Genomic DNA, 26,434 nt, shown 5'->3' with positions numbered 1-26,434 from the left:
TGTCAACTTAAAGTTGTGCATTAGCTCAGGGACCTGCAACAGTAACTTCACACGGGGAAGTGCTACACTCACACTCACACACACACACTCACACACACTGCAGTCCAGCACCATTTCAAAAGTTACCATTGCAGAAATGCAGTCAGTCCGTTGTCCCTGCAGAGTTAGATAGTATTTGAGGTTATAGCAAAGGAATATTTATATTGGCATGCTGTAAATAGGAAACACATCCGGCTCCCATTTAGTAGATAAACCTTTGCCCTGGTAGCCCTACCCAATATTTACACTCAGCAACCAGCCTGACTTTCCATTATCAGTGGGTCACCTTCTCTCTGAAGGACAGGTTCTTACTAAGATGAGAAGAAGAAAAAAAGAAATTCCCCATTTTTTTTTGTCAAGAGCATAATTACAGTGAAACCAAGGCAAACCTCTTGCAATCATTACTAAATGTTTTTGTCTGTAAATACTGGGGTGCTGGGTGCTTTGATCGCCTAGATTTTGGCAGTGGATCAGACTTCCCCTGAACTTCGTTTAGTTTGTATATACAGCGCCGAAACAGGCCCTTCGGCCCACCGAGTTCGCACCGACCAGTGATCCCCACACACTAGCACTAAACTACACACACTCGACAATTTACATTTTGTTACTGAGCCAATTAGCCTACAAACCTGTATGTCTTTGGAGTGTGGGAGAAAACCGGGGTACTCGGAGCAAACCTTCACGGGGAGAGCGTATAAACTGTACAGACAGCAGCACCCTTAGGATCGAACCCGGATCTCTGGCGATGTAAGGCAGCTATCTACTACTGCAGCACCGTGCCACCTGGGGAACGTCTCGATTGCCAAAGTCAGTAGGATTTTGGAGGCAAGTTCAAATGTCACCAATGTGTCGCCAAGACCAGCAGGAATGTCCCGCCACACAAGCAATATGGGCAAGCGCTGCTCTCCTTCCTCTATCTTGGCTGTAAACCCTCAAACAACATCTAATGCAGAAAGCTTACAGCGCTGGCAAATTGCCAGTGCCCCCCTTTCATCCTCTCCTGTTAGCCTGATCACCCTTTTCATAAGAAGCAGTGGGATTCAGATGAGGAAACCAAGAACAGATGCTGGTTTTTCACAAAAGGACACAAGGTTCTGGAGTAACTCAGCGGGTGGGTCAGTCAGGCAGCATCTCTGGAAGAACATGGATAGGTGACCCTTCTTCACACTGACTGAGGAAAGGGGGCTGGAAGGGAGGAAAAGCAGAACAAAGCACAGCAGGTCATTTAGAGTATGTCCTGCAGTATAAAATCTGCCAGGTCACCAGCCCAAACACCCTGAGAAATTTGATTTATCTCCCGCAAGGAGTCAAAACTAGCCCTCGCGGTGTCAGGCCTCAGACAATGTCACTTGAACATTGAGATTTACGCCATCTAGCAACAATTAGTGAGGCAAGTTTACAAAGCGATCAAAACGAAATCAGCAGAATGATTTTAAGAAAATGAACACAATGCTTTCGGCCAACTCACTCGCCACTTTTAAGAAGACTAGAATGAAGTCCAGCAGGACCTGGGAAAGTATCAGCTCCCAGTTCCAACTAACTAATTGTTCACGACCCTCTTCGTATTTTGTCAAATATTCATGTGTAAACATCATCATGTCGCGAGGTGCCATGATGTAAGCATCCTTTCTCATTTGCTACAGATAAAGGATTTGAACTTTGGGTTGGTAATCCCCATACTGCTCTGAGCAAAGGAGACAAAGTGAGCAAAATGTGTGGGAAAATCAGCCAACCCTGGTAGCAAAAGAGGAGCCGTGATTCATTACCTTTTTGTTTTGAATAAGTACAGTATGAAGGGATAAATCCAGTTCAAACAGAACTTGTCCTTGACAAAGTTTCCTGGTGGGGTAGGATATTGTGGCTTCCTCCATTCTCCACTTTTCGTTTTGCAACTGTTTGCTAAATTATTGGAAGTGTGGGCTGTTGTTGGCTGCAGGGGGGCAGTGGATGTTGGAACCAATGCTTTTCTTTTTTTACTACAAGTGCCAGTCAAAGCCAGAGTGATTTGCAGTATGTCTGAGAAACAGAAAATAGGTGCAGGAGTTGGCCATTTGGCCCTTTGAGCCAGCACCACCATTCAATGTGATCATGGCTGATCATCTAGAATCAGTATCCTGTTCCTGCTTTCTCCCCATATCCCTTGATTCCATTAGCCCTAAGAGCTAAATCTAACTCTCTCATGAATACATCCAGTGAATTGGCCTCCACTGCCCTCTGTGGCAGAGAACCACAGATTCACAAGTCTCTGGCTGAAAACGTTTTTCCTCATCTCAGTCCTAAATGGCCTACCCCTTATTCTTAAACTGACCCCTGGTTCTGGACTGCCCCAACGTGGGGACATTTTCCCTACATCCGGCTTGTCTAATCCCTTAAGAATTTTATATGTTTCTATAAGATCCCCTCTCATCCTTCTAAATTCCAGTGAATATAAGCCCAGTCAATCCATTCTTTCATCACATGTCTGTCCCGCCATCCCGGGAATTAACTTGGTGAACCTACGCTGCACTCCCTCAATAGCAGTATCCCATTATTCCTGTAATCTTATTGTGGAGCAGTGGAATGTAAATGGTCTGTGCCACATAACATAGGGCGGCACAGTGGTGCAATGGTAGAGCTGCTGCCTTACAGCGCCAGAGACCCGGGTTCGATCCTGACTACAGGTGCTCTCTGTAGGGAGTTTGCACATTTTCTCTCTGACCACGTGGGTTTTCTCCAGGTGCTCCGGTTTCCTCCCACATTCCAAAGACGTGCAGGTTTGTTCGTTAATTGGCTTCTGTAAATTGTCCTTAGAGTGTGGGATAGAACTAGTGTACGAGTGATCGCTGGTCGGCGCAGACTTGTTGGGCCAAAGGGCCTGTTTCCATGCTGTATCTCTAAACTAAACTGAATGTAAAAAGCATGCTTTTCCTTTCAAACGATGATACGCCAAGCAGCAAGTAATGCAGTGTAACCAATTAGCATTGTCCTGACAGCGAGGGGGGGATCTTCCCTGGAGAAAATGTGCCCTGGAGAAACCTAACAGCAGGAATGACGTAAACCATGAAACATATAAACAAGTTCCTGGATTGGGAAGAAATATTGAATCACTCAGTGGGTCGTTCTGCGTTCAGTTTAATTGTCTAATTAACCTGTGACCTTTAAATAGTCAGGAGGAAATTAAACACACCGGATATTTGCTTGGGCTCACAGCACTATTTGTTGAGCAGGTTGCAGGTAGGCAAGCTAATTTAGTTATCTGGAGGAATTGGAAAACAATCAAGTTGATGTGTGACGTCCAATTGACCTTGTGATTAATTTGTCACGTTGAAATATTAGCAGTCGGATATTTTCTGCTGATGAAATTGTGCTGTAATTCTTACTCCAGTGATGAGTTTGCATAAACGTTAATGTTGTGTGCAGGAAGGAGCTGCACTGCAGATGCTTGTCTACACTGAAGATTGGCTCAAAATGCTGGAGTAGCTTAGCAGTACAGGCAACATCTCTGGATAAAAGGAATGGGTGACGTTTTGGGTCGAGACTCTTCTTCAGACTGTCAGGGGAGAGGGAGGTACAGAGATAAGGAAGTGAAAGGTGTGAAAATTAGACAAAGGGGATGGAGATCAAGGAAAATATAGAATGGATCATTATTAGCTAGGAGAAGGTAACAACAAAGCAAACAGATAAAGTGTACATGAGTACAGTCGGACTAGTCGGAGAACTAGGAAAGGGGGAGGGATGGAGAGAGAGGGAAAGCAAGGGTTACGAAGTTAGACCCTTCTTCAGACTGTGTATTTGCACTGTTTTCTATGCAAAATGCATTAATGCCAGGACGAGCTTTCAATGACACATGAAGGAAATTGCCAAGAGTATTAGAATGGGAATGAAACAAAAACTGCAGATGTGTCGGAAGGAACTGTAGATGTGGGTTTGTACCAAAGATAGACACAAAATGCTGGAGTAACTCAGTGGGTCAGGCAGCATTATTGGAGAAAAGGAATAGGTGAGAGATTTGGCAATTCATTTTATAATCTTTGTGAATTTAAATTCTCACCTGTCCCTCCACCTCCACCTCCCCTCTCACTTCCAGCCAGGGAGCCCACGCTACTCTTCCAGATGATATAGATGTTTGTGCACCTCTTCAAACCTCGTCTACTGCATTAGGTGCTCCCAATGTGGCCTCCTTTACATTGGCGAGACCAATCCCAGGCAATTGTTTCACCGAATACAGATGCTCCCCGCCTTACAATGCTTCGACTTAGGATATTTTGACTTTGCGATGATGCAAACGGTAGCGACCCATAGCGAGCCGCAGCTCGCTTCCAGCCACGTGATCACGTGTATTCAATGCATTTGGACTTACGATATTTTTGGTTTCCAATGGGTTTCTCGGAACATAACCCCATCGTAAGTTGAGGAGCACCTGTACTTGCCAAGGCCTGCTGTAGCTCCTGGTTGCTAATCATTGTGACTCCCCTGCCCATTTCCATACGGATCTTTTTGTCCTTGGCCTCCTCCATTGCCAGACAGAGGCTCAATGGTTCAATTGTGCTTTTATTGTTGCATGTGCAAGTGCACAGTGAATTTATTTTCTTACATACAGTCCTGGCCGGTATTCCCATTCCTAAGCACATCCTTGATTAGCAAGTGGACAGAAATAGTCTAATGAGCCCGCATACAAGAGGCACCGTGTTTTGGCACCATTGTCAAAGTCTAGTTTGCGCTCTAGTTCTTATGAGCGGTGCCCGATCCAAGCAAGCCCCAGGATGCTGCAGGCCTCCAGCCATCGCCTAACTGAAAGAACAGCACATGCAGTATTCCCCTTGGGTAGTCTACAACCCAACAGTATGAACATCGGCCTCTCCTTGCTTGCCCTCACTTACCAATGTGGGTCATTCTAAAATGCCCCCGAAAAGGCTTCGCAAGTCACTCAGTTCCAGGGCATTTAGGATGTGCAATAGAACCTGGCCTTGTCAGATTTCAGGTTATGAATAAACTCTTTAAAAAAAGACTTTGTATCATAAGGGCGTCAAAGATTACAGGGAGAAGGTAGAACGGAGGTAAGAAGGAAAACTAGATCGGCCATGGTTGAATGGCAGAGTTGACTCGATGGGCCGAATGGCCTAAAGCTGCTCCTATGTCTTATGGTCTTATCTATTTTGCCAGTTTATTTTAATTGAGGCTTGAATTAGTTTTTCTCTTGTTTTAGTCTTTAGTTCAGGGGGGGTATTTTAGGTTATCATAACTGTTGCAATATTGAGCCTAATCAATGAGCAAAACAAATTACAACTAAAATACTAACTTTCAGTTGCAGTACTAACGCAATTAAATTGCTATTGACAATAATAATATCCGGATGTTCAAAACTGTTCATTTCTACCCCTTTCTTTTCTATTCGGATATATATTTCCTTCCTGATGTAGACGGTGATGTGAATCTGCGATTGAAACGAACCCATCCTGCTGCATACCCATGTACAGTTATAATCGGTCCGTAGACTATGCAGTGCCAACATTTTGCAAGGCTAATTCATAATGCAAAAAGAATGGTTAACATTACAAAATATACTGCCAACAGAGAATTCTGCAGGTTTTTTTTAAAATCCCAGATTTTCTCAAGTTTCTCTGGATGGAGGCACAGATCTGTTTAAACTTAAAAGTTCAAACCCTGTTTACAATGGTGAGGAGGATCAACTGATCTTCAATATATGTAAATGGTTAATGACATCTTGAAGGCGATATTGGACGTTACATGGGGATTTCATCAGAGCAATATTCCTCTTGGTGGGATTCCTCGAAAATATGATTCCTTTCGCCATAGATCCCGTAAAACATTTCATCTTCTGCACGATCCTCTCTCTTCTGACCTTCATTGCTTGTTGATTGTTCGAGTTTAAACGGCAGTGGCATTTCGTTGCTTGCAACATCTCTCTGACCACTCCCAGCAGTGCTGGAAGCCGGCTGGTCGCAGAGTCTTGGGCCATCGCTGCACTCCGCGTCAATGAAGGTGACGCTCTGGCTCCTGGTTGGGTGGCTCTGTCCTTTGTTTCTGGAAGGAAATGGGAGCTCTGACCTGTACCTGAGGGGGGACGCGTTTTCCGAGGAAGATGGGCTGACCATTCCATTGCCTTCATGGAAGGTGGCAAGAGGAGCCCCTGTGTGCCCTCCGGCACTGCTGCAAATGGACGGAGAAAAACGTTACGAAGCCCAACATGAACTTTGAACTTGTCAATTGATACCTCAGCTGGAGTTAATGACGTACATTTTATGTGTGTGATGGATACAGATGTATTCCCTTGATCTCAAGAGTATTATTATTACAAGCAACACCTCTTGATCATAACACCATACAAGTAGATTTATAGACAGCAGTAGCCAATCACTACGATACTATACGATACGATAGAACTTTATTTATCCGGGGAGGGGAATTGGTCTGCCAACAGTCATAAAAACACAACAAGATACATGGAACATGAAATTAAAGTGAGGAGAGGAAAGTCCAGGATTGGGAATGTGCAAAGATTTGGGAGGGGGGGGAGGAGTCAGTCTCCCCCACGACAGAAGGGGGAGGAGTTGTACAGTTTGATAGCCACAGGGAAGAAGAAGGATCTCCTGTGGTGTTCTGTGTTGCATCTTGGTGGAACCAGTTTGTTGCTGAAGGTGCTCCTCGGGTTGACCAGTGTAACTACTGCAGCGAGTGGTCAATCGGTTTTTGGAATGACCGATGTTTCCAACAGTGATGATACATCCTAGGCTCCATAATAACTGCCTGAGAGTTTCCATTAAAAAAAAATTCTAAATCTTACGGGTGTCAGTGGTTATGGGGAGAAGGCAGGAGAATGGGGTGAGGAGGCAGAGAGATAGATCAGGCGGAGTAGACTTGATGGGCCTTATGGCCTAATTCTGCTCCTATCACTTATGACCTTTTGAAACCGATACTATAATAAACTTGGACCAGATCGCCTCTTTAAAAATCATCAATATAACATGTAACGTCACCCCCTCCCAGCTTGAAATTATTAAGCAATGTATAATCTTTGGAAGTGTTTGGAAGTGATTACGGATATTCTTTTCTGAACTGTACCCATTCAGTCGTCTGTTTGATGACAAGTTCCGACTTAACCAAGAACTGGCATGCATTTAGAAAGGTGAACAACCAGGAGGAAAGGGAAATGAAAGGTAAAATGCATCTTAATAAAAAGAACTTACTTTCCATCAGAAAACGTTATGTCACTCCAGCTGGAACATGTTGCCCTGTTGTTCACAGAGTCTTTGTGGACCTGGACCTCTGCATCCAAGGATGAGTGCCCTTCTGCATCCAGGTGCTGTGGCTGGAGTGAGGTGGGAGGTGACTGCACATCGCGGACATCACTGCTCACTATCAGCTGACTCATCTCATAAATAGGAAGGGTTTGCTCACACTGTGTTGCTTCTTCACAAGTGGTATACGGAGGCTGAGAGCTGAAAGAAAAATAAATAGCCGAGTCTTTGTTAAATGTATATCATAACGTGTAATGTTGGTTAATATATACAGTATGTAATATATCTAACAATATGAGCAACTGCTCTGTGCGGCTAGTGCTATGTTTTAGAGGTACAGGCCCTTCGGCCCATCAAGTCTGTGCGGACCAGCCATCACCCCATACACTGGCACAAACCTGCACACGAGATACAACTTGCAATTTAACCAAAGCCAATTAACCTACAAACCTGCATGTCCTTGGAGTGTGGGAGGAAACCAGGTCATCCGGAGAAATCCCATGCTGTCGTAGGGAGAACATATAAACTCCGTACAGACAGCACCCCTAGTCAGGACCGAACTGAGATGTTCCTTTCTGCAGATAAACCCACTGTAGGAAACGCTGCTTTGTTCAATCTAAGTTATTTTTATAAATAAAGTACCTTTGTTTGTTAGTTTAAATTATCATCTATTCTCCAGTAACTAAGAGAGCAAATACTGAGATATTCATTACCCAGAGCACTGTAACCAATTCTAGTCACAATGCAGGGATGATTTTTAAAACTTGAAAGTAATGCTAAAAGAAATGAAGAAGGGTGTTTGCTGGAGTGAACAAACACACTGTGTGGAAATAGAATTCAAGTCCTGACAGAAAGGGCTGATAAAGGGATACAAAAATAATGAATAATGTGAGTCCACACATTGGTCTCAATCACAAAATGTGATCTAAGAGCCACAAGAAAAAATGCGGAAAAAACAAAACGAACAATGTTAATCTAGATACAAGGACACAAAGTGCTGGAGTAACTTAACGGGTCAGGCAGCATCTCTGGGGAACATAGGTAGATGATGTTTCAGGTGAGGACCCTTCTTCAGACTGATATCTGGATAATCTGCACAACAAAAATAAGTAATGTTCAAAGTCTGAAGAAGGATCGATTCAGACCCAAAATATTACCAATCTGTGTTTTCTAGGAATGCTGTCTGACCCGTTGAGTTTCTCCAGAATTTTTCCTTTTTTTCCTGTATCACTTGAAATTGGAAGAAAGGGCAGCATGGGAATAGGAAGGGGAGTTACAATGGAGAAGAGTTAAAATCTACTTCATTTGGTGTTACCGATAAGGCCTCCTTTACATCAGCAAGACCATTTGTAGGCCAGGCCATCATTTCGCTGAACACTTGCTCTCTGATTACCAAAGCCAGATGGAGCTTTCAGGTTTCTAACCATTTTAACTCCCCTTCCCTTTGTATTTGGCAAAAGAACTTGGGTGGATGGATGGATACCATGCATGGATACCAATGGTTTGCCAACACTGCCCGAAAGAATGATAGATTCAGATTCAACCGCAGTCTTATAAAGGAAGACAAAAGTGTAAAGATATGGGAAAAGAGACAGCAATTAGATTGAGTAGATTTATCTTTAAAGAGGCCGATAAAGGTTTGATTGGCTTTTATATAAATATTATATAGTTCCATAGCTTGTGCATTAATAAATCACCTCAAATACACAAAGCTTTGTTAACTGTCGTTAGACTTTAAAGATACAGTGCCGAAACAGGGCCTTTGACCCACCGTGGACCAGCGTTCACCCTGTATGCTAGCACTATCCTACACACACTAGGGATGATTTACAAATTTACCAAAGCCAATTAACCTAATTACCTGCATGCTCTTGGAGTGTGGGAGGAAACAGGAGCATCCGGATAAAACCCACGTGGCCACAGGGAGAACATATAAACTCCGTACATGCAGCATCCTTAGTCAGGATCGAACCCGGATCTTTGGTGGTGTAAGGCAGCAACTCTACCACTGCACCACTGTGCTGCCTTCTCTTGCACTAAGGGGTCACAGCTTAAGGATAAGGGGGAAGTCTTTTAGGACCGAGATGAGAAAACATTTCTTCACACAGAGAGTGGTGAGTTTGTGGAATTCTCTGCCACAGAAGGTCAAGTCAAGTCAAGTCAATTTTATTTGTATAGCACATTTAAAAACAACCCACGTTGACCAAAGTGCTGCACATCTGATTAGGAAAAAAAAAGAAACATACAAGGTAGTTGAGGCCAGTTCATTGGCTATATTTAAGAGGGAGTTAGATGTGGCCCTTTTTACTAAAGTGACCAGGGGGTATGGAGAGAAGGCAGGTACAGGCTACTGAGCTGGATGATCAGCCATGATCATATTGAATGGCGGTGCAGGCTCGAAGGGCCGAATGGCCTACTCCTGCACCTATTTTCTATGTTTCTATGTTTCTATGTTTCTATGTTACAGAACATAAATCATGAGTATGCTGCCACTTAAACTAACTTAGGCTGAAAAAATCAATGCAGGGAACTCACTTGCCAGTTTTTATCAATTTTTCTCCCTCTTTGCACAAATTCCAGATTTACCACAGAAATCTGCAGCAAAGAATTTCAACATTGATGGTCAGCGCTCAGGATGAATTACCTTGTTTTGAGAGGAACCCCACACTCCGACATGGAACCTGGAATTTGATGCTTTAGCTGGAACAAGCGCTCTGTGTCTGGCGTGAAGGCTGGGGCAGGCTTGATCTACAAAAGAAAACTGGCTATCAGAAAATCACAAATAAAAGTCATTTTAAACCAATATTCTGCTTAAATTAAAAACTTTCACCTTTCATTATGCTAGGAGCAGTTTAGTTTAGTTTAGACATACAGCAATGAAACGAGCCCTTCAGCCCACTGAGTCGACGCCGACCTGTTCACACTAGTTCTATGTTTCTCGTCCATTCCCTGCACACAAGGGGCAATTTTACAGATGCCAATTAGCCTACAAACTCACAGGTGTATGGGATGCAGGGGGAAACCAGAGCACTCTGAGGAAACCCACACAGTCACAGGAAAAACGTGCAAACTCTATTCAGACAGCATCCGACGTCAGGATCAAACACAGGTCTCTGGCGCTGTGAGGCAGCAACTCTGCCAGCTGTGCCACTGTTCCTCCCTAAGATCAAGAACATCAGTGCCACTCACTTATTCCAGTCTTGGTGTTAATGTAACACGATGCAAGACTAGCCTGAATTAAACTCTTAACTTATTAATCATCAGTGCTATGGTATCAGATGGATATCTGAAGGCCTAGCCCCTGCTGCTGGAGGAGTGATGGTGCTTTCAGGCAGCTCCTAGGCTCATGTCGTTTGACCTTCATTATTGGTTTGACCTTGATTTCTTCCTTGTGCGAAAGAGGGAGAAGGTGACAAAAGTACTAAATGATGACCATCATCCCTTTGGGATTAAGGATGTCCATGTGATTAACTGCTTGGATGGCATGATAAGAAATTTGGCATCCAGTCAGTACCTTGCCAACAACAGAATGTTCCCAATCCCAATATTTAGTTTAGTTTGGTTTCGTTTAGAGATACAGCATGGAAACAGGCCCTTCAGCCCATCGAGTCCACATTGACCAGCGATACACTAGTTTTATCCTACACACAAGGGACAATTTGCATAAGCCAATTAACCTACAAACCTCTTTGCACATATTTGGAATGTGGGAGGACACCGGAGCATCCGGAGAAAACCCACGCAGTCACGTTGAGAATGTCCAAACTTCGCACAGACAGCGCCCGTGGTCAGGATTGAACCCGGGTCTCTGGAGCTGTAAGGCAGGAACTCTACCGCTGTGCCACCGTGCCGCCCCTAATATCTTTCTCAACAAAAGCCAAGTAACTATCCTAAAACCACAGGACCTGCTCTTCCAAGCTTCAGGAAGCTCCTGTGGATAGCCTGCCATAACAGGCCTTTGATCTGACAAGATGAAAATGTGAACAAAGGTAAATACTATTTAATGTACTTATGGGAATGGGAATTAGATGGGATGTACAAGATTGCATTTGGACTGCTATGAGGGGGTGCTGTTAGTGCTCTGTTGCTCTCCCCACCCCCCAACTTAGAAGAATTAGTCATGCAAATATTTCTTAAAAAAGGCAAATTCGGCTTAAATTGTCATACCAAGAACAATCTAAACAGGATGTTTTGCATATTTAAAAAGCTACTGCGTGCAGTTACTGAAATATTTGAATAAAAACAAACAGCTTGTTTTTTGGCCTTCAGACATAAATGTACAAAGTTTTTTCCAGATGCCCCAACTAAAGCTGTTTGCACTTGAACATTTGAGTCCTAAAGAGACAGTTTATACTAAACAAGCCTTCGTTTTAAAGATAGAATAACAAACCGAGCTTTGTCACTGTCATATGGGAAACAAAAACTATAAGAGTTTAGCCATTGGAATAAACCACTCATTGCTGGTCTCATTTCTTTGAGGAACAGCCCCCTGTTAATACGCCCCCTCAAAAAAATAATCAGAGCAAATTAAATAAATAAATTGTCAGAACAGTAATAATTTTCAACCTGTTGAAAAAGCTTTGCTTGCTAACTTTCCTTACACCATTACCTTAAAGTATTCATTCTTTAAACTCATTATTTCTTGTACCTATCCTCATTAACCTTCTCTCCAAAATGTATCCTCTCTCTTGGTGGAAATACTCCAGCCCCTCCTGGTCTTCGATTTAAAAACCCAACACTGTTTTTGAAGGATTAGATCTTTGTCATACCTTAGCATAACACTGGCAAATACTCCAGATGATCCCGACAATGATCATCAAGATCCCAATGGAACAGAAGGTAGCATAGACCCCAGGCTTATCCACATTCATGATGAACATCCCAACCATTATCAGGAAGAATCCCAGAACGATAAGACTATAGCAAAACGTCTTGTCCTCTGCCATTTCAACTGGCCAGTGGGTGGGGTGTCGGAAGCACTTCAGTTTGTCTTCAGGTTCACAACTAGACTACACCCGTCCGAGGTTTAGAACCTGCAGCATGATCTGGCTTGCTCCAAACTCAACAATGGGCAGATGTTGATGATTTTCCCACTGTTAAATTGATTGGGTTACAAGTTTAAATTAAACAACAGGTTTCCTCTCTGGTTTGATCCGGTCGGCTCCAATGAACACAAACACCTCTGTGAGCTTACCTACATACCACTGGAGCTTTATTGCTCGTAGCTATAACCTTCCCAGCAGGCTTTCACCATTTGGAAATTTATTCAATTGCTCTCCACGTTTCCAGACAGAAATCGAAAATGTACCATTCAAATGAATAAATTCAGCTTGACAAATGTGTAGAGTTTTCACACTTTTGTTTTATGAATGTTTACTTATCTGGAGCAAACATTTGAAAAGAAAACATATTCAGTGCCGAGGATTGCAGAAGTGTAAATGGCCTGATGTCGCCAATAAGCTATTTGCATTCAAAATATTTAACCTTTCAAACTTCTAATTCTAATGGACGTGCTGCGTGCCCACCAATCTGAATCAAAAATTACAACCGTGCAACTCATGCCTGATTTACTGCTAGCTTTGTATAATTTAATGAATATTTCCCATTACGTAGTAAGAGATAAATTAGTTTATTTTACCTTTTTTTCCATTACTGGGTATTTATAATAACAATAAAGCTGCCTTATGTTTATCAGACCATCTCCGATTGCTTAAGGGCTGTCATGGGGAACCAAAAGTGATTTTTAAATGTTTTACCCTTTTAAAACTGCCTAGAGAAGGGAGGTTATGGGTTTGAGCCCACAACCGAGCAAAGAACAGAAAACATACAGCTTAGCACATCTCAGCACAGCACAGAAGCAGGCCCTTCAGCCCACCAGGTCTGTGCTGGCCATTAATCCCATCTGTCTGCTCAAGGTCTATATCCGTCTAATCACTGTCTGTCCATGAGCCTGTTTAAATACCTCTCAAATGTTGCTTTTATATCTGCTTCTACCTTGTTCCCAGCACATTTCAGAACCATCTATACTTACAATGCACATCTTCTTCAAACTTGCTCCCTCTTCCCTTAAACCTATGTCCCTGAGTATTTGACATTTCAAAGTTGAGAATAAGACACGGACCACCTACCCTAACTATGCCTCTCATCATGTTATATATTTCTGTCAAGTTGCCATTCTGTCTCCTGCCGTTTACACTTCAGTTCATCTGGTTGCTAATCTGAATCTGCATCTGAATCTGAATCCAGTGGAAGCAATTCAAGTTTGTCCAGCCTCTCCTTATAGCTAAAACTCTCCAATCCAGGCAGCATCCTGATGAACCTCTTCTGCACCCTCTCCAAAGTCTCCATATTCTTCCTGTAATGTGGCGATCAGAAGTAGACACAATATTCCGAATATGACCTCAACAAAGATCAGAGACATGAGTTTGATATGACTGGGTCATGATCCTTGGTGATTTTAACATTCATGTTTGCTGTCCTACTAAGCCTCTTGTGAGTGAATTTATGCACCTGGTTGAGTCCTTCAATCTGACTCTACTTACCACTGGACCCACTCACAAGCTAGGCCACACACTCCACCTAGTGTTATCGTCCGGTTTCCCAATCTGCAATATTGAAATTATTGAGGCTTGTCTGTCGGATCACAGCGCTATTATTTTTGATGCGTCTCTGCCTTTCTCTCCCGCCAAATCTCATTTCCCTGTTCGTTACTCCCGCTACATAAACTCAGTGACTGCCAGTAAGTTCTCCGAGGCTCTCATAGCTGCCCCCAACATCTGCACTATTGGAGCTTCTCCCCCCACCCATCTCAGCACTGAGGATCTCATCTCCTTATTTAATACCACTTGCTCTTCCGTCCTGGATTCTGTTGCTCCTCTTAAAATGAAAAAGCCAAAGCCCAAAGGTCGGCCTTGGCTCAATGACACCACCAGAAGGGAGTGCAGAAAAACAGAACAGATGTGGAAATGTGATAAGCTTCAAATGTCCTTCGAAATTCTGAGAAACAATCTTCTCAAATACCAGGAAGCAGTAAAGTCTGCGAGAGCATAATATTTTTCCGACCTTATTGCCAAAAACTCTCATAATTCCAAGGTCCTATTTAGCACTATTACCTCTGTCATATGTCCCGCCCCCAGTACCAGCTTAGTTGGGTCCCCTGCTAAGTGCCAAGAATTCTCTAAATTTTTCACTAGCAAAGTTGAGAACATTAGAATGAATATTTCCCCTCCCACCCGTGACCTAGCTGTCTCACTGGTCTGTTCATCTAAATTGGACTGTTTCCAACCCGTCACTCTATCCTCCCTTGTAAAGCTTGTCTCCACTATGAAACCTGCAACCTGCCCCCTTGACGCTGTCCCCACTGCCCATCTGAAGGATTTCATTGCAATAGCCGGTCCCAGCATCCTCTCTATCATCAACAGTTCTCTGGCCACTGGCACTGTTCCAACCTGTTTCAAGCACGCGATGGTCCAGCCCCTCCTGAAAAAACCTAACCTCGACCCCACCTTGCCTAGCAACTACAGACCCATTTCCAAACTGCCATTCCTGTCAAAAGTTCTTGAAAAGGCAATTCTAAATCAATTACTGCCTTACCTACACCAAAATACCATCCTGGAAAGTTTACAGTCAGGTTTCAGGGCCCACCACAGCACAGAGTCTGCCTTGTTGAAGGTACACAACGACCTGCTTCTCGCCATCGACACCGGCGACTGTGCAATCTTGCTCCTTCTCGACCTCAGCGCAGCGTTTGATACAGGGGACCACACCATCCTTATTGACTGTCTCCGGTACGGGGTTGGTGTTGATGGCTCTGCCCTGAGCTGGTTGGTTTCCTACCTCAAAAATTGGAGTTTCTCCATCAACATAGGCAATTATTCCTCTTCCCCAGCTAGCCTCTCCTGCGGGGTTCCACAAGGCTCCATCCTAGGCCCCATTCTCTTCTCTCTATACATGCTCCCCCTCGGCCAAATCATTCAAAAACAAGGCATTTCTTTCCACTGCTATGCGGATGACACACAGCTTTATCTCCCCCTGAAACCCAACAACCGGTCAAATTTAATCAGCCTCATGCACTGCCTTGAGGACATAAAATGTTGGATGGCACAGAACTTCCTTCAACTAAACGAGAGCAAGTCTGAGGTCATCCTATTCGGCCCACCTGACTCCATCAAAACGATAACAGGCAGCCTTGGAAGCCTATCCTCCCTAGTCAAAGCGCATCTCAAAAACCTTGACATGATATTTGACTCTGCATTAAAATTTGACAAGCAAGTCAACGCTGTGGTAAAAGCCAGCTTCTTCCAGCTTCGTACTATAACTAAAATCAAACCATTCCTCCAATTTGACGACATTGAAAAAATCATTCATGCATTCATTTCCTCCCGCCTAGACTACTGCAACTCCACATACACTGGGATCAGCCAATCATCCCTGTCCCGCCTGAAATTGGTCCAAAACGCCGCAGCGAGACTCCTGACGGGTACCCGTAAAAGGGACCACATCACCCCGATTCTGGCCTCTCTCCACTGGCTCCCATTACGGTACAGAATCAATTTCAAGCTCCTCCTATTCACATACAAAGCCCTAAACGTGCTTGCCTCCCCCTATATCAAAAATCTTCTAACCCACCACTCTATCTCCAGGTCCCTCAGGTCGGCCGATTTGAGGCTACTCACTATCCTGCGGTCTAGGCTTAAGCTCAGGGGTGACCGTGCTTTTGCGGTTACCGCTCCGAGACTGTGGAACAGCATCCCACTCCCCATCAGAACTGCCCCCTCCATCGATTCCTTTAAGTCCAGGCTCAAAACCTATTTCTACTCCCTAGCATTTGAGGCCCTCTGAGGGGGCGCTGTGAACTGTTTATGTATGTGCTGTTTTGTTTGTGTGCCATTGTATGTTCGTTTCTTAGTACCTGAACTGATGTACAGCACTTTGGTCAACGTGGGTTGTTTTAAAATGTGTTATACAAATAAAATTGACTTGACTTGACTTGCCTTGACATGAGGCATAGATAGCGTGGATGTTGAAAGGATTTCCACTGGTGGGAGAATCTAGGGAGACTCTTGGTCTAGAATTAAAGGGTGCTCCTTTAGAAAGGAGGTGAGGAGGAACTTCTGTAGTCAGAGGGTAGATAATCTGTGGAACTTGTTGCCACGGAGTGCTGTGGAGGCCAAATCAGTGGATATTTTTGAGGCAGAGATAGACAAATGCTTGATTTGAACAGGTGTCAAGGATTATGGGGAGAAGGCAGGAAAATGGGATTAGGAGGCAGAGAGCCATGATTGAATGGCATAGACTCGATGGGCCGAATGGCCTAATTGTACTCCTATAACTTGCGAACTTGTGAACTTGTGAGTCCAAAAATTCAGACGGCTCTACTGAATTGAACACCAGTTGGATGAGATATTGGATAAGGTGACTACCTTCGCAGTCTGGATATTTATCTGTTATTCAAAATCGCCAGAACATCTTTGTTCATTTATTCATTTGTTGTATATTATAGTTTGTTGCGTACACAATGGATTTTCCTAAATTACAACAGTAACTATAATTCCAAAGAAGCCCATTGGCCATGATGTACTATGGCATTCCAGGATTTGAATATAGTATTATAAATGGCCTAATTGTACATTCATAAAGGTTCTGCGAACTATTGTGAAATTGAACTAATTCTATCACAATACTGGTACCATACCGGGCACAGTTATCTCATAGACACAAAATGCTGGAGTAACTCAGCGGGACCAGCAGCATCTCTGGAGAGAAGGATTGTGTGACGTTTCGGGTCGAGGCCCTGTGTCTACCTTCGATTTAAACCAGCATCTGCAGTTCTTTCCTACACTGTTTCCTCATAGTTGAGTTACAGTTTCAGTCCAGCATCTGGAACTCAAGTCCCACCATAAGAATTGGAAAATAAAATCTGGCTTCAGTTTAAAAATATGATAAAATGAACTATTTTAGAAGTGGCCAGAAAATTCCAATTTAACTAAAACAAACTAGTTAATTCACTAATATCCTCATGGAAAGAAAGCAACTGTACTTCTCCATTCTGTCTTCTGAACTGAACAGACAGACTCCAAATGGAATCCAAACTGCCCTTCATGGTTCTATGACTAACCAGTCAATTATATCAAGCCACTAATTGTCCAGCCAGGGAGGAGCAGTAATAAATATTGTCTGTGCCAGAGAAGCCTCCATCCTAAAAATAAAAAGAATAGAATGATAGATTGAGTGATAGAGTCATGCAGTATGGAAACAGGTTCATCAGCCCAATTTGTCCATGCTGATCAAGATGCCTCATCTATGCCTGTCCCACCTGCCCGAGTAAAGCTTTTTCTATCCATGTATGTGCCCAAATATCTTTTAAGTGTTATAGAGTCATCATCATAGAGTGATACAGTGTGGAAACAGGCCCATCGGCCTAACTTGCCCACCCTGGTCAACATGTCCTACCTACACTGGTCCCACCTGCCAGCATTTGCTCCATATCCCTCCAAACCTGTCCTATCCACGTACCAGTCTAACTGCTTCTTAAAAGTTGTGATCGTCCCTGCCTCAACTACCTCCTCTGGCAGCTTGTTCCATACATCCACCACCGTTTGTGTGAAAAAGTTACCCCTCACATTTATATTAAATCTTTTCCCCTTCACCTTAAACTAATGTCCTCTGGTCCTTGATTCACCGACTCTGGGCAAGAGACTCTGTGCATCTACCCGATCTATTCCTCTTATGATCTTATACACCTCTATAAGATCACCCCTCATCCTGCGCTCCAAGAAATAGAGTCCCAGCCTACTCAACCTCTGCATATAGCTCAGACCTGTTGTTATAGTACCTACCGCAACTACCTCCTCTGGCAGGTCATTCCATATACCCACCCTCCTCTGTGTGAAAAAGTTGTTCCTCAGGTTTCTATGAATCTTTTCCCCTCCCACCTTAAACCTATGTCCTCTTGTTCTTGATTCATCTAATCTGGGTAAAAGACTATGCATTCACCCTATCTGTCCCCTTCCTGGTTTTGTACACCACATCCTCTTGCGCTTCAAGGAATAAAGTCCCAGCCTGCTAAACCTCTCCCTATATCTCAGGCCCTCAAGTCATGGTAACATCCTTGTAAATATTCTCTTTACTCTTTCCAGCTTAATGACATCCTTCCGAAAGGAAGGTGATCAAAACTGAACGCAATACTCCAAATGCGGCCTCACCAACGTGTTTTACAACTGTAACAAGCCATTTCTCAGTCCACTTGCCTAGCTGATCAAGTGCCAGCTGTAATTTTTGATAACCATCTTCACTATCAACAGTATGATACCACCCACTTCAGTGTCAACAGCAAACTTACTAATCACTAAATGTTTTGCAACATTGCACTGCCAACTTATATGACATATTGCACAAAACACAATATGCAGAGGAACTCAGTGGGTTAGGCAGCATCTGTGGATTTGAATGGCAGATGACTATTTGAATCGGGTCGCTTCTTTGGACTGATATTTTACACCATCTCTTTAGTTTCTGTTTGATTAGCTGGGTTTTGCAAGTAGCTGCATTATGAATAATTCTTTCCTTCTGGCGCACCTTTGCTTCAAGATGGTAATTTAATGCATGTATAGAATGATCCTCTTATTTTTTCTCTTTTTCAACAGTGAGATGCAACCATAAATACAGTCTATTAAAGACCTCTGACAATTTTCTGTAAAATTATTGTTTGTATGCACCAAACATAAGCCCTGCAGCTTTAATTGAGGTAGTTTAGAAGTGTTTAAGGCACTGGGATGGTTCCATCTCAGAGATTACATGCATGTGGTTCAAAAGGAGGGTTTTCAAAATTGTACCAAATGCTAGCCCAGATTGCACCTGTGAGGCTTCTACACAGCGGTAAATTGCCTAGTGTTATGGTAAACACTTAACTTAGAGTACACCGACTATTATCTGAATCAGTTTGCCACATGCTCTGTGAGTGACCTTTTGTATCACTGGTTTAAGGCGTAATTGCTGTGGTGGAATCAGCAAAGAATAGTAATTTTTTTAGGGTTTCTTTATGCACTGATTCCACCCTCATTTTCATCTGAATGTCAGAAGAGCAACTGTACAACACAGACCATAGACTCAACTGAAAATGAGGGCAAGTCAGCCTTTGTTGAAAATCAAAAACAGAAATCCAGGTTAAAACAGAAAATGCTCAAAATGCTCAGTGGGTCAAACAGCATTTGTAAAGCATTCCCAGCATTTCATTAACGGGCTGTAGTAAGAATGCAGACCTATACATTCCCTAGCCCTCCGGTGCTTTGAATGATTTCCATTGCTGTTGGCTACACAGCCAGGTTTGTGTTGCATATTTTGTAACTGCCCCTTTCATTATTGCAACCATGAAAACTATTGGAACACTTAACATTTTTGACCTCGCTCTCCTCTTTTTGCCTTTGGGTGCACATTTACCTATTTATTTCACGACTATCATTCCTATTCGTTCAAACCACAGATGATTAAAATTTCCTACTGAGATACATAGTTGAGTTAATCATAAATTTTGTATTTTACTTTATCCATGTTGGAACTGATAAATGGCCAGTTCAGGTTTAACCAAACTAAACATATATATTTTGGCAGAATCTTCTTTAAAATTTGCTATGGTTAGTGTTTTTCCCATGAACATTGTCTGTAGATAAAACTATGATAATTTTATGTATGCACTGATTAAGCTATTGTGTCAAGTTTTTTTTATTTTATGAAATTACTTCAGCATCAAATGTTTAGAATTGTTTATAACTTCTGTCGGAGCAAAATGGAAAGGCCATGTGGAGTTGGTTTTCCAAGTAACGGGTGATTTATTACACTGGTGCCAGCCAAACAACTCCACATCTCCTTTCCATTTTGCTCCTACACTGCTGCATTTTTCACACTGGTTAAAAGTTGTCTACTCCAGTAAACAACCAAATATTATATAGTATTTCTACAACTTCTTTTCAAAGACAGTGGTATGGGATAGGCGATGATATGGTGGTGCTGGTAGCGGCAACCCCCCACCCAACTGTAGATGCCATGTGATTAATATTAAAGTGATCAAAATAGTTATAAACATAATTTCCATGCAAGTTCTTTAAATCTATCCCAGCTGAAAGATCACTTGCAGCATATTAGACAATAGACAATAGGTGCAGGAGGAGGTCATTCAGCCGTTCGAGCCAGCACCGCCATTCAATATGATCATGGCTGATCATTCTCAATCGGTACCCCGTTCCTGCCTTCTCCCCATACCCCCTGACTCCCCTATCCTTAAGAGCTCTATCTAGCTCTCTCTTGAATGCATTCATAGAATTGGCCTCCACTGCATTCTGAGGCAGAGAATTCCACAGATTCACAACTCTGACTGAAAAAGTTTTTCCTCATCTCAGTTCTAAATTGCCTACCCCTTATTCTTAAACTGTGGCCTCTTGTTCTGGACTCCCCCAACATTGGGAACATGTTTCCTGCCTCTAACGTGTCCAACCCCTTAATAATCTTATACGTTTATATTGTTGTGTCTTGTCATTTCCTGTTGCACCAAAAGACTGAAATCTGTGGTTTAACTCATATTTATATTCAGATGCCAGACTCTATGCTGCCCAGTGATGAAATGTGTTTACTATACAGAATGTCGTGTAATATTAAGTGATGTGGTACAAGTATAAATAACATACACCTACAGCTGCATAGATCCTGATTCATTCTTGCAATATTATTGCACCACTTCCATGCAATTTTTATAATATTGAATTTTTATAATACTCTGGTTTCTAACCACAGAGGAAATCTAAACAAGGCACAGAAGAGTAGGCTCATATCAATGATTGACTTGGATAATTGCTGTTGCAAATTATTATTAGTTATTTGAAATATTATGCAATATGTGGAAAAGACAGATCATAAATACAAAATGTTAAATACTTGAGACACAGTTTGCAGAATGTATCTGTCTATTGATAACCTCTGCCAAACCCTTCAATCGTTGGAGCGGCAGAAGACTCAATAAAACATAGTTGTGCAGTGGTAGAGTCACGGCCTCATAGTACCAGAGTACCTCATAGTACCAGGTTAAAAACCTGACCTCTGGTGCTGGCTGTGTGGAGTTTGCTTGTTCTTCCCGTGAGTGTAGTAGTTTCCCCCTGGATTCTCTGCTTTCCCCCTGGATGCTGTGGTTTTCTCATACGTCCCTCAAACAATAGTAGGTAGCTCAATGGCGCAGCTGGTAGAACTGCTGCCTCATGGCACCAGAGACCTCGGTTCGATCCTGACCTTGGGTGTTGTGTGTGGAATTTGCATAGAAACATAGAAAAATAGGTGCAAGAGTAGGCCATCCGGCCCTTCGAGCCAGCACCGCCATTCAATATGATCATGGGTGATCATCTAAAATCAGTACCCCGTTCCTGCTCTTTCCCCATATCCCTTGATTCCTTTAGCCCTAAGAGCTAAATCTAACTCTCCTTGTTCTCCCTCTGACCACATGGGCTTTCTCTGGGTTGCTCTGGTTTCCGCCCACATCCCAGAGATGTGCAGGTTTGTACGTGAATTGGCCTCTGTAAATGGCCCTTATTGCATAGTGTGTAAGGAGAAATTGGGATAACATAGAACTTATTTGAATGCGTGATCGATGGTCAGCATGGACTCGATGGGCGGAAAGACCTGTATCCATGCTGCATCTTTCAACCAATCTATCAATATATCTGACATGGTTGGACAGATTTTGTGGGGTTCTTGCCCTGCCCTAGGAATCTAATATTGAGGGCGTGCAGCGTAGGTCTACTAGGTTAACTCCCGGAATGGCGGGACTGTCATATGTTGAAAGACTGGAGCGACTAGGTTTGTATACACTGGAATTTAGAAGGATGAGAGGGGATCTTATCTAAACGTATAAGATTATTAAGGGGTTGGACATGTTAGAGGCAGGAAACATGTTCCCAATGTTGGGGGAGTCCAGAACCAGGGGCCACAGTTTAAGAATAAGGGGTAGGCCATTTAGAACAGAGATGAGGAAAAACTTGTAAATATTCTCTTTACTCTTTCCAGCTTAATGACATCCTTCCGAAAGGAAGGTGATCAAAACTGAACGCAATACTCCAAATGCGGCCTCACCAATGTGTTTTACAACTGTAACAAGCCATTTCTCAGTCCACTTGCCTAGCTGATCAAGTGCCAGCTGTAATTTTTGATAACCATCTTCACTATCTACAGTATGATACCACCCACTTCAGTGTCAACAGCAAACTTACTAATCACTAAATGTTTTGCAACATTGCACTGCCAACTTATATGACATATTGCACAAAACACAATGTGCAGAGGAACTCAGTGGGTTAGGCAGCATCTGTGGATTTGAATGGCAGATGACTATTTGAATCGGGTTGCTTCTTTGGACTGATATTTTACACCATCTCTTTAGTTTCTGTTTGATTAGCTGGGTTTTGCAAGTAGCTGCATTATGAATAATTCTTTCCTTCTGGCGCACCTTTGCTTCAAGATGGTAATTTAATGCATGTATAGAATGATCCTCTTATTTTTTCTCTTTTTCAACAGTGAGATGCAACCATAAATACAGTCTATTGAAGACCTCTGACAATCTTCTGTAAAATTATTGTTTGTATGCACCAAACATAAGCCCTGCAGCTTTAATTGAGGTAGTTTAGAAGTGTTTAAGGCACTGGGATGGTTCCATCTCAGAGATTACATGCATGTGGTTCAAAAGGAGGGTTTTCAAAATTGTACCAAATGCTAGCCCAGATTGCACCTGCGAGGCTTCTACACAGCGGTAAATTGCCTAGTGTTATGGTAAACACTTAACTTAGAGTACACCGACTATTATCTGAATCAGTTTGCCACATGCTCTGTGAGTGACCTTTTGTATCACTGGTTTAAGGCGTAATTGCTGTGGTGGAATCAGCAAAGAATAGTAATTTTTTTAGGGTTTCTTTATGCACTGATTCCACCCTCATTTTCATCTGAATGTCAGAAGAGCAACTGTACAACACAGACCATAGACTCAACTGAAAATGAGGGCAAGTCAGCCTTTGGTGAAAATCAAAAACAGAAATCCAGGTTAAAACAGAAAATGCTCAAAATGCTCAGTGGGTCAAACAGCATTTGTAAAGCATTCCCAGCATTTCATTAACGGGCTGTAGTAAGAATGCAGACGTATACATTCCCTAGCCCTCCGGTGCTTTGAATGATTTCCATTGCTGTTGGCTACACAGCCAGGTTTGTGTTGCATATTTTGTAACTGCCCCTTTCATTATAGCAACCATGAAAACTATTGGAACACTTAACATTTTTGACCTCGCTCTCCTCTTTTTGCCCTTGGGTGCACATTTACCTATTTATTTCACGACTATCATTCCTATTCGTTCAAACCACAGATGATTAAAATTTCCTACTGAGATACATAGTTGAGTTAATCATAAATTTTGTATTTTACTTTATCCATGTTGGAACTGATAAATGGCCAGTTCAGGTTTAACCAAACTAAACATATATATTTTGGCAGAATTTTCTTTAAAATTTGCTATGGTTAGTGTTTTTCCCATGAACATTGTCTGTAGATAAAACTATGATAATTTTATGTATGCACTGATTAAGCTATTGTGTCAAGTTTTTTTCATTTTATGAAATTACTTCAGCATCAAATGTTTAGAATTGTTTATAACTTCTGTCGGAGCAAAATGGAAAGGCCATGTGGAGTTGGTTTTCCAAGTAACGGGTGATTTATTACACTGGTGCCAGCCAAACAACTCCACATCTCCTTTCCATTTTGCTCCTACACTGCTGCATTTTTCACACTGGTTAAAAGTTGTCTACTCCAGTAAACAACCAAATATTATATAGTATTTCTACAACTTCTTTTCAAAGACAGTGGTGTGGGATAGGCGATGATATGGTGGTGCTGGTAGCGGCAACCCCCCACCCAACTGTAGATGCCATGTGATTAATATTAAAGTGATCAAAATAGTTATAAACATAATTTCCATGCAAGTTCTTTAAATCTATCCCAGCTGAAAGATCACTTGCAGCATATTAGACAATAGACAATAGGTGCAGGAGGAGGTCATTCAGCCGTTCGAGCCAGCACCGCCATTCAATATGATCATGGCTGATCATTCTCAATCGGTACCCCGTTCCTGCCTTCTCCCCATACCCCCTGACTCCGCTATCCTTAAGAGCTCTATCTAGCTCTCTCTTGAATGCATTCATAGAATTGGCCTCCACTGCATTCTGAGGCAGAGAATTCCACAGATTCACAACTCTGACTGAAAAAGTTTTTCCTCATCTCAGTTCTAAATTGCCTACCCCTTATTCTTAAACTGTGGCCTCTTGTTCTGGACTCCCCCAACATTGGGAACATGTTTCCTGCCTCTAACGTGTCCAACCCCTTAATAATCTTATACGTTTATATTGTTGTGTCTTGTCATTTCCTGTTGCACCAAAAGACTGAAATCTGTGGTTTAACTCATATTTATATTCAGATGCCAGACTCTATGCTGCCCAGTGATGAAATGTGTTTACTATACAGAATGTCGTGTAATATTAAGTGATGTGGTACAAGTACAAATAACATACACCTACAGCTGCATAGATCCTGATTCATTCTTGCAATATTATTGCACCACTTCCATGCAATTTTTATAATATTGAATTTTTATAATACTCTGGTTTCTAACCACAGAGGAAATCTAAACAAGGCACAGAAGAGTAGGCTCATATCAATGATTGACTTGGATAATTGCTGTTGCAAATTATTATTAGTTATTTGAAATATTATGCAATATGTGGAAAAGACAGATCATAAATACAAAATGTTAAATACTTGAGACACAGTTTGCAGAATGTATCTGTCTATTGATAACCTCTGCCAAACCCTTCAATCGTTGGAGCGGCAGAAGACTCAATAAAACATAGTTGTGCAGTGGGAGAGCCACGGCCTCATAGTACCAGAGTACCTCATAGTACCAGGTTAAAAACCTGACCTCTGGTGCTGGCTGTGTGGAGTTTGCTTGTTCTTCCCGTGAGTGTAGTAGTTTCCCCCTGGATTCTCTGCTTTCCCCCTGGATGCTGTGGTTTTCTCATACGTCCCTCAAACAATAGTAGGTAGCTCAATGGCGCAGCTGGTAGAACTGCTGCCTCACGGCACCAGAGACCTCGGTTCGATCCTGACCTTGGGTGTTGTGTGTGGAATTTGCATAGAAACATAGAAAAATAGGTGCAAGAGTAGGCCATCCGGCCCTTCGAGCCAGCACCGCCATTCAATATGATCATGGGTGATCATCTAAAATCAGTACCCCGTTCCTGCTCTTTCCCCATATCCCTTGATTCCTTTAGCCCTAAGAGCTAAATCTAACTCTCCTTGTTCTCCCTCTGACCACATGGGCTTTCTCCGGGTTGCTCTGGTTTCCGCCCACATCCCAGAGATGTGCAGGTTTGTATGTGAATTGGCCTCTGTAAATGGCCCTTATTGCATAGTGTGTAAGGAGAAATTGGGATAACATAGAACTTATTTGAACGCGTGATCGATGGTCAGCATGGACTCGATGGGCGGAAAGACCTGTATCCATGCTGCATCTTTCAACCAATCTATCAATATATCTGACATGGTTGGACAGATTTTGTGGGGTTCTTGCCCTGCCCTAGGAATCTAATATTGAGGGCGTGCAGCGTAGGTCTACTAGGTTAACTCCCGGAATGGCGGGACTGTCATATGTTGAAAGACTGGAGCGACTAGGTTTGTATACACTGGAATTTAGAAGGATGAGAGGGGATCTTATCTAAACGTATAAGATTATTAAGGGGTTGGACATGTTAGAGGCAGGAAACATGTTCCCAATATTGGGGGAGTCCAGAACCAGGGGCCACAGTTTAAGAATAAGGGGTAGGCCATTTAGAACAGAGATGAGGAAAAACTTGTAAATATTCTCTTTACTCTTTCCAGCTTAATGACATCCTTCCGAAAGGAAGGTGATCAAAACTGAACGCAATACTCCAAATGCGGCCTCACCAATGTGTTTTACAACTGTAACAAGCCATTTCTCAGTCCACTTGCCTAGCTGATCAAGTGCCAGCTGTAATTTTTGATGACCATCTTCACTATCTACAGTATGATACCACCCACTTCAGTGTCAACAGCAAACTTACTA

General features: G+C 42.6%; 1 protein-coding gene across 1 annotated transcript; it reads right to left on the bottom strand.

Moving 5' to 3' along the window:
• Positions 1 to 5,762: 5,762 nt before the first annotated feature.
• bsnd (barttin CLCNK type accessory subunit beta) lies at positions 5,763 to 12,223 on the bottom strand. The gene is made up of 4 exons (XM_078407941.1): positions 12,047 to 12,223; positions 9,922 to 10,025; positions 7,227 to 7,478; positions 5,763 to 6,189 (listed from the first exon to the last, which is right to left on the bottom strand). Exons 1-4 carry the CDS (start codon positions 12,221 to 12,223, stop codon positions 5,763 to 5,765), a joined length of 960 nt encoding a protein of 319 aa, XP_078264067.1.
• Between the last annotated feature and the right edge of the window lie 14,211 nt (positions 12,224 to 26,434).

Source organism: Rhinoraja longicauda, chromosome 11 (assembly GCF_053455715.1).
Source record: "Rhinoraja longicauda isolate Sanriku21f chromosome 11, sRhiLon1.1, whole genome shotgun sequence".
NCBI lineage: Eukaryota > Metazoa > Chordata > Chondrichthyes > Rajiformes > Arhynchobatidae > Rhinoraja > Rhinoraja longicauda.
The sequence above is the reverse complement of the archived record's forward strand: the minus strand, read 5'-3'. Positions and strand labels throughout refer to the sequence as shown.

Bases quoted from the DNA above. Each gene is read 5' to 3' on its own strand.
- bsnd (XM_078407941.1), bottom strand. From the start codon at position 12,223: ATGGCAGAGGACAAGACGTTTTGCTATAGTCTTATCGTTCTGGGATTC. The intron at 10,026-12,046 runs GTATGACAAAGA...TTTCTTTTGTAG, and splicing joins TTTGCCAGTGTTATGCTAAG to ATCAAGCCTGCCCCAGCCTT. The intron at 7,479-9,921 runs GTAATTCATCCT...TTTTTCTTTCAG, and splicing joins GGGGTTCCTCTCAAAACAAG to CTCTCAGCCTCCGTATACCA.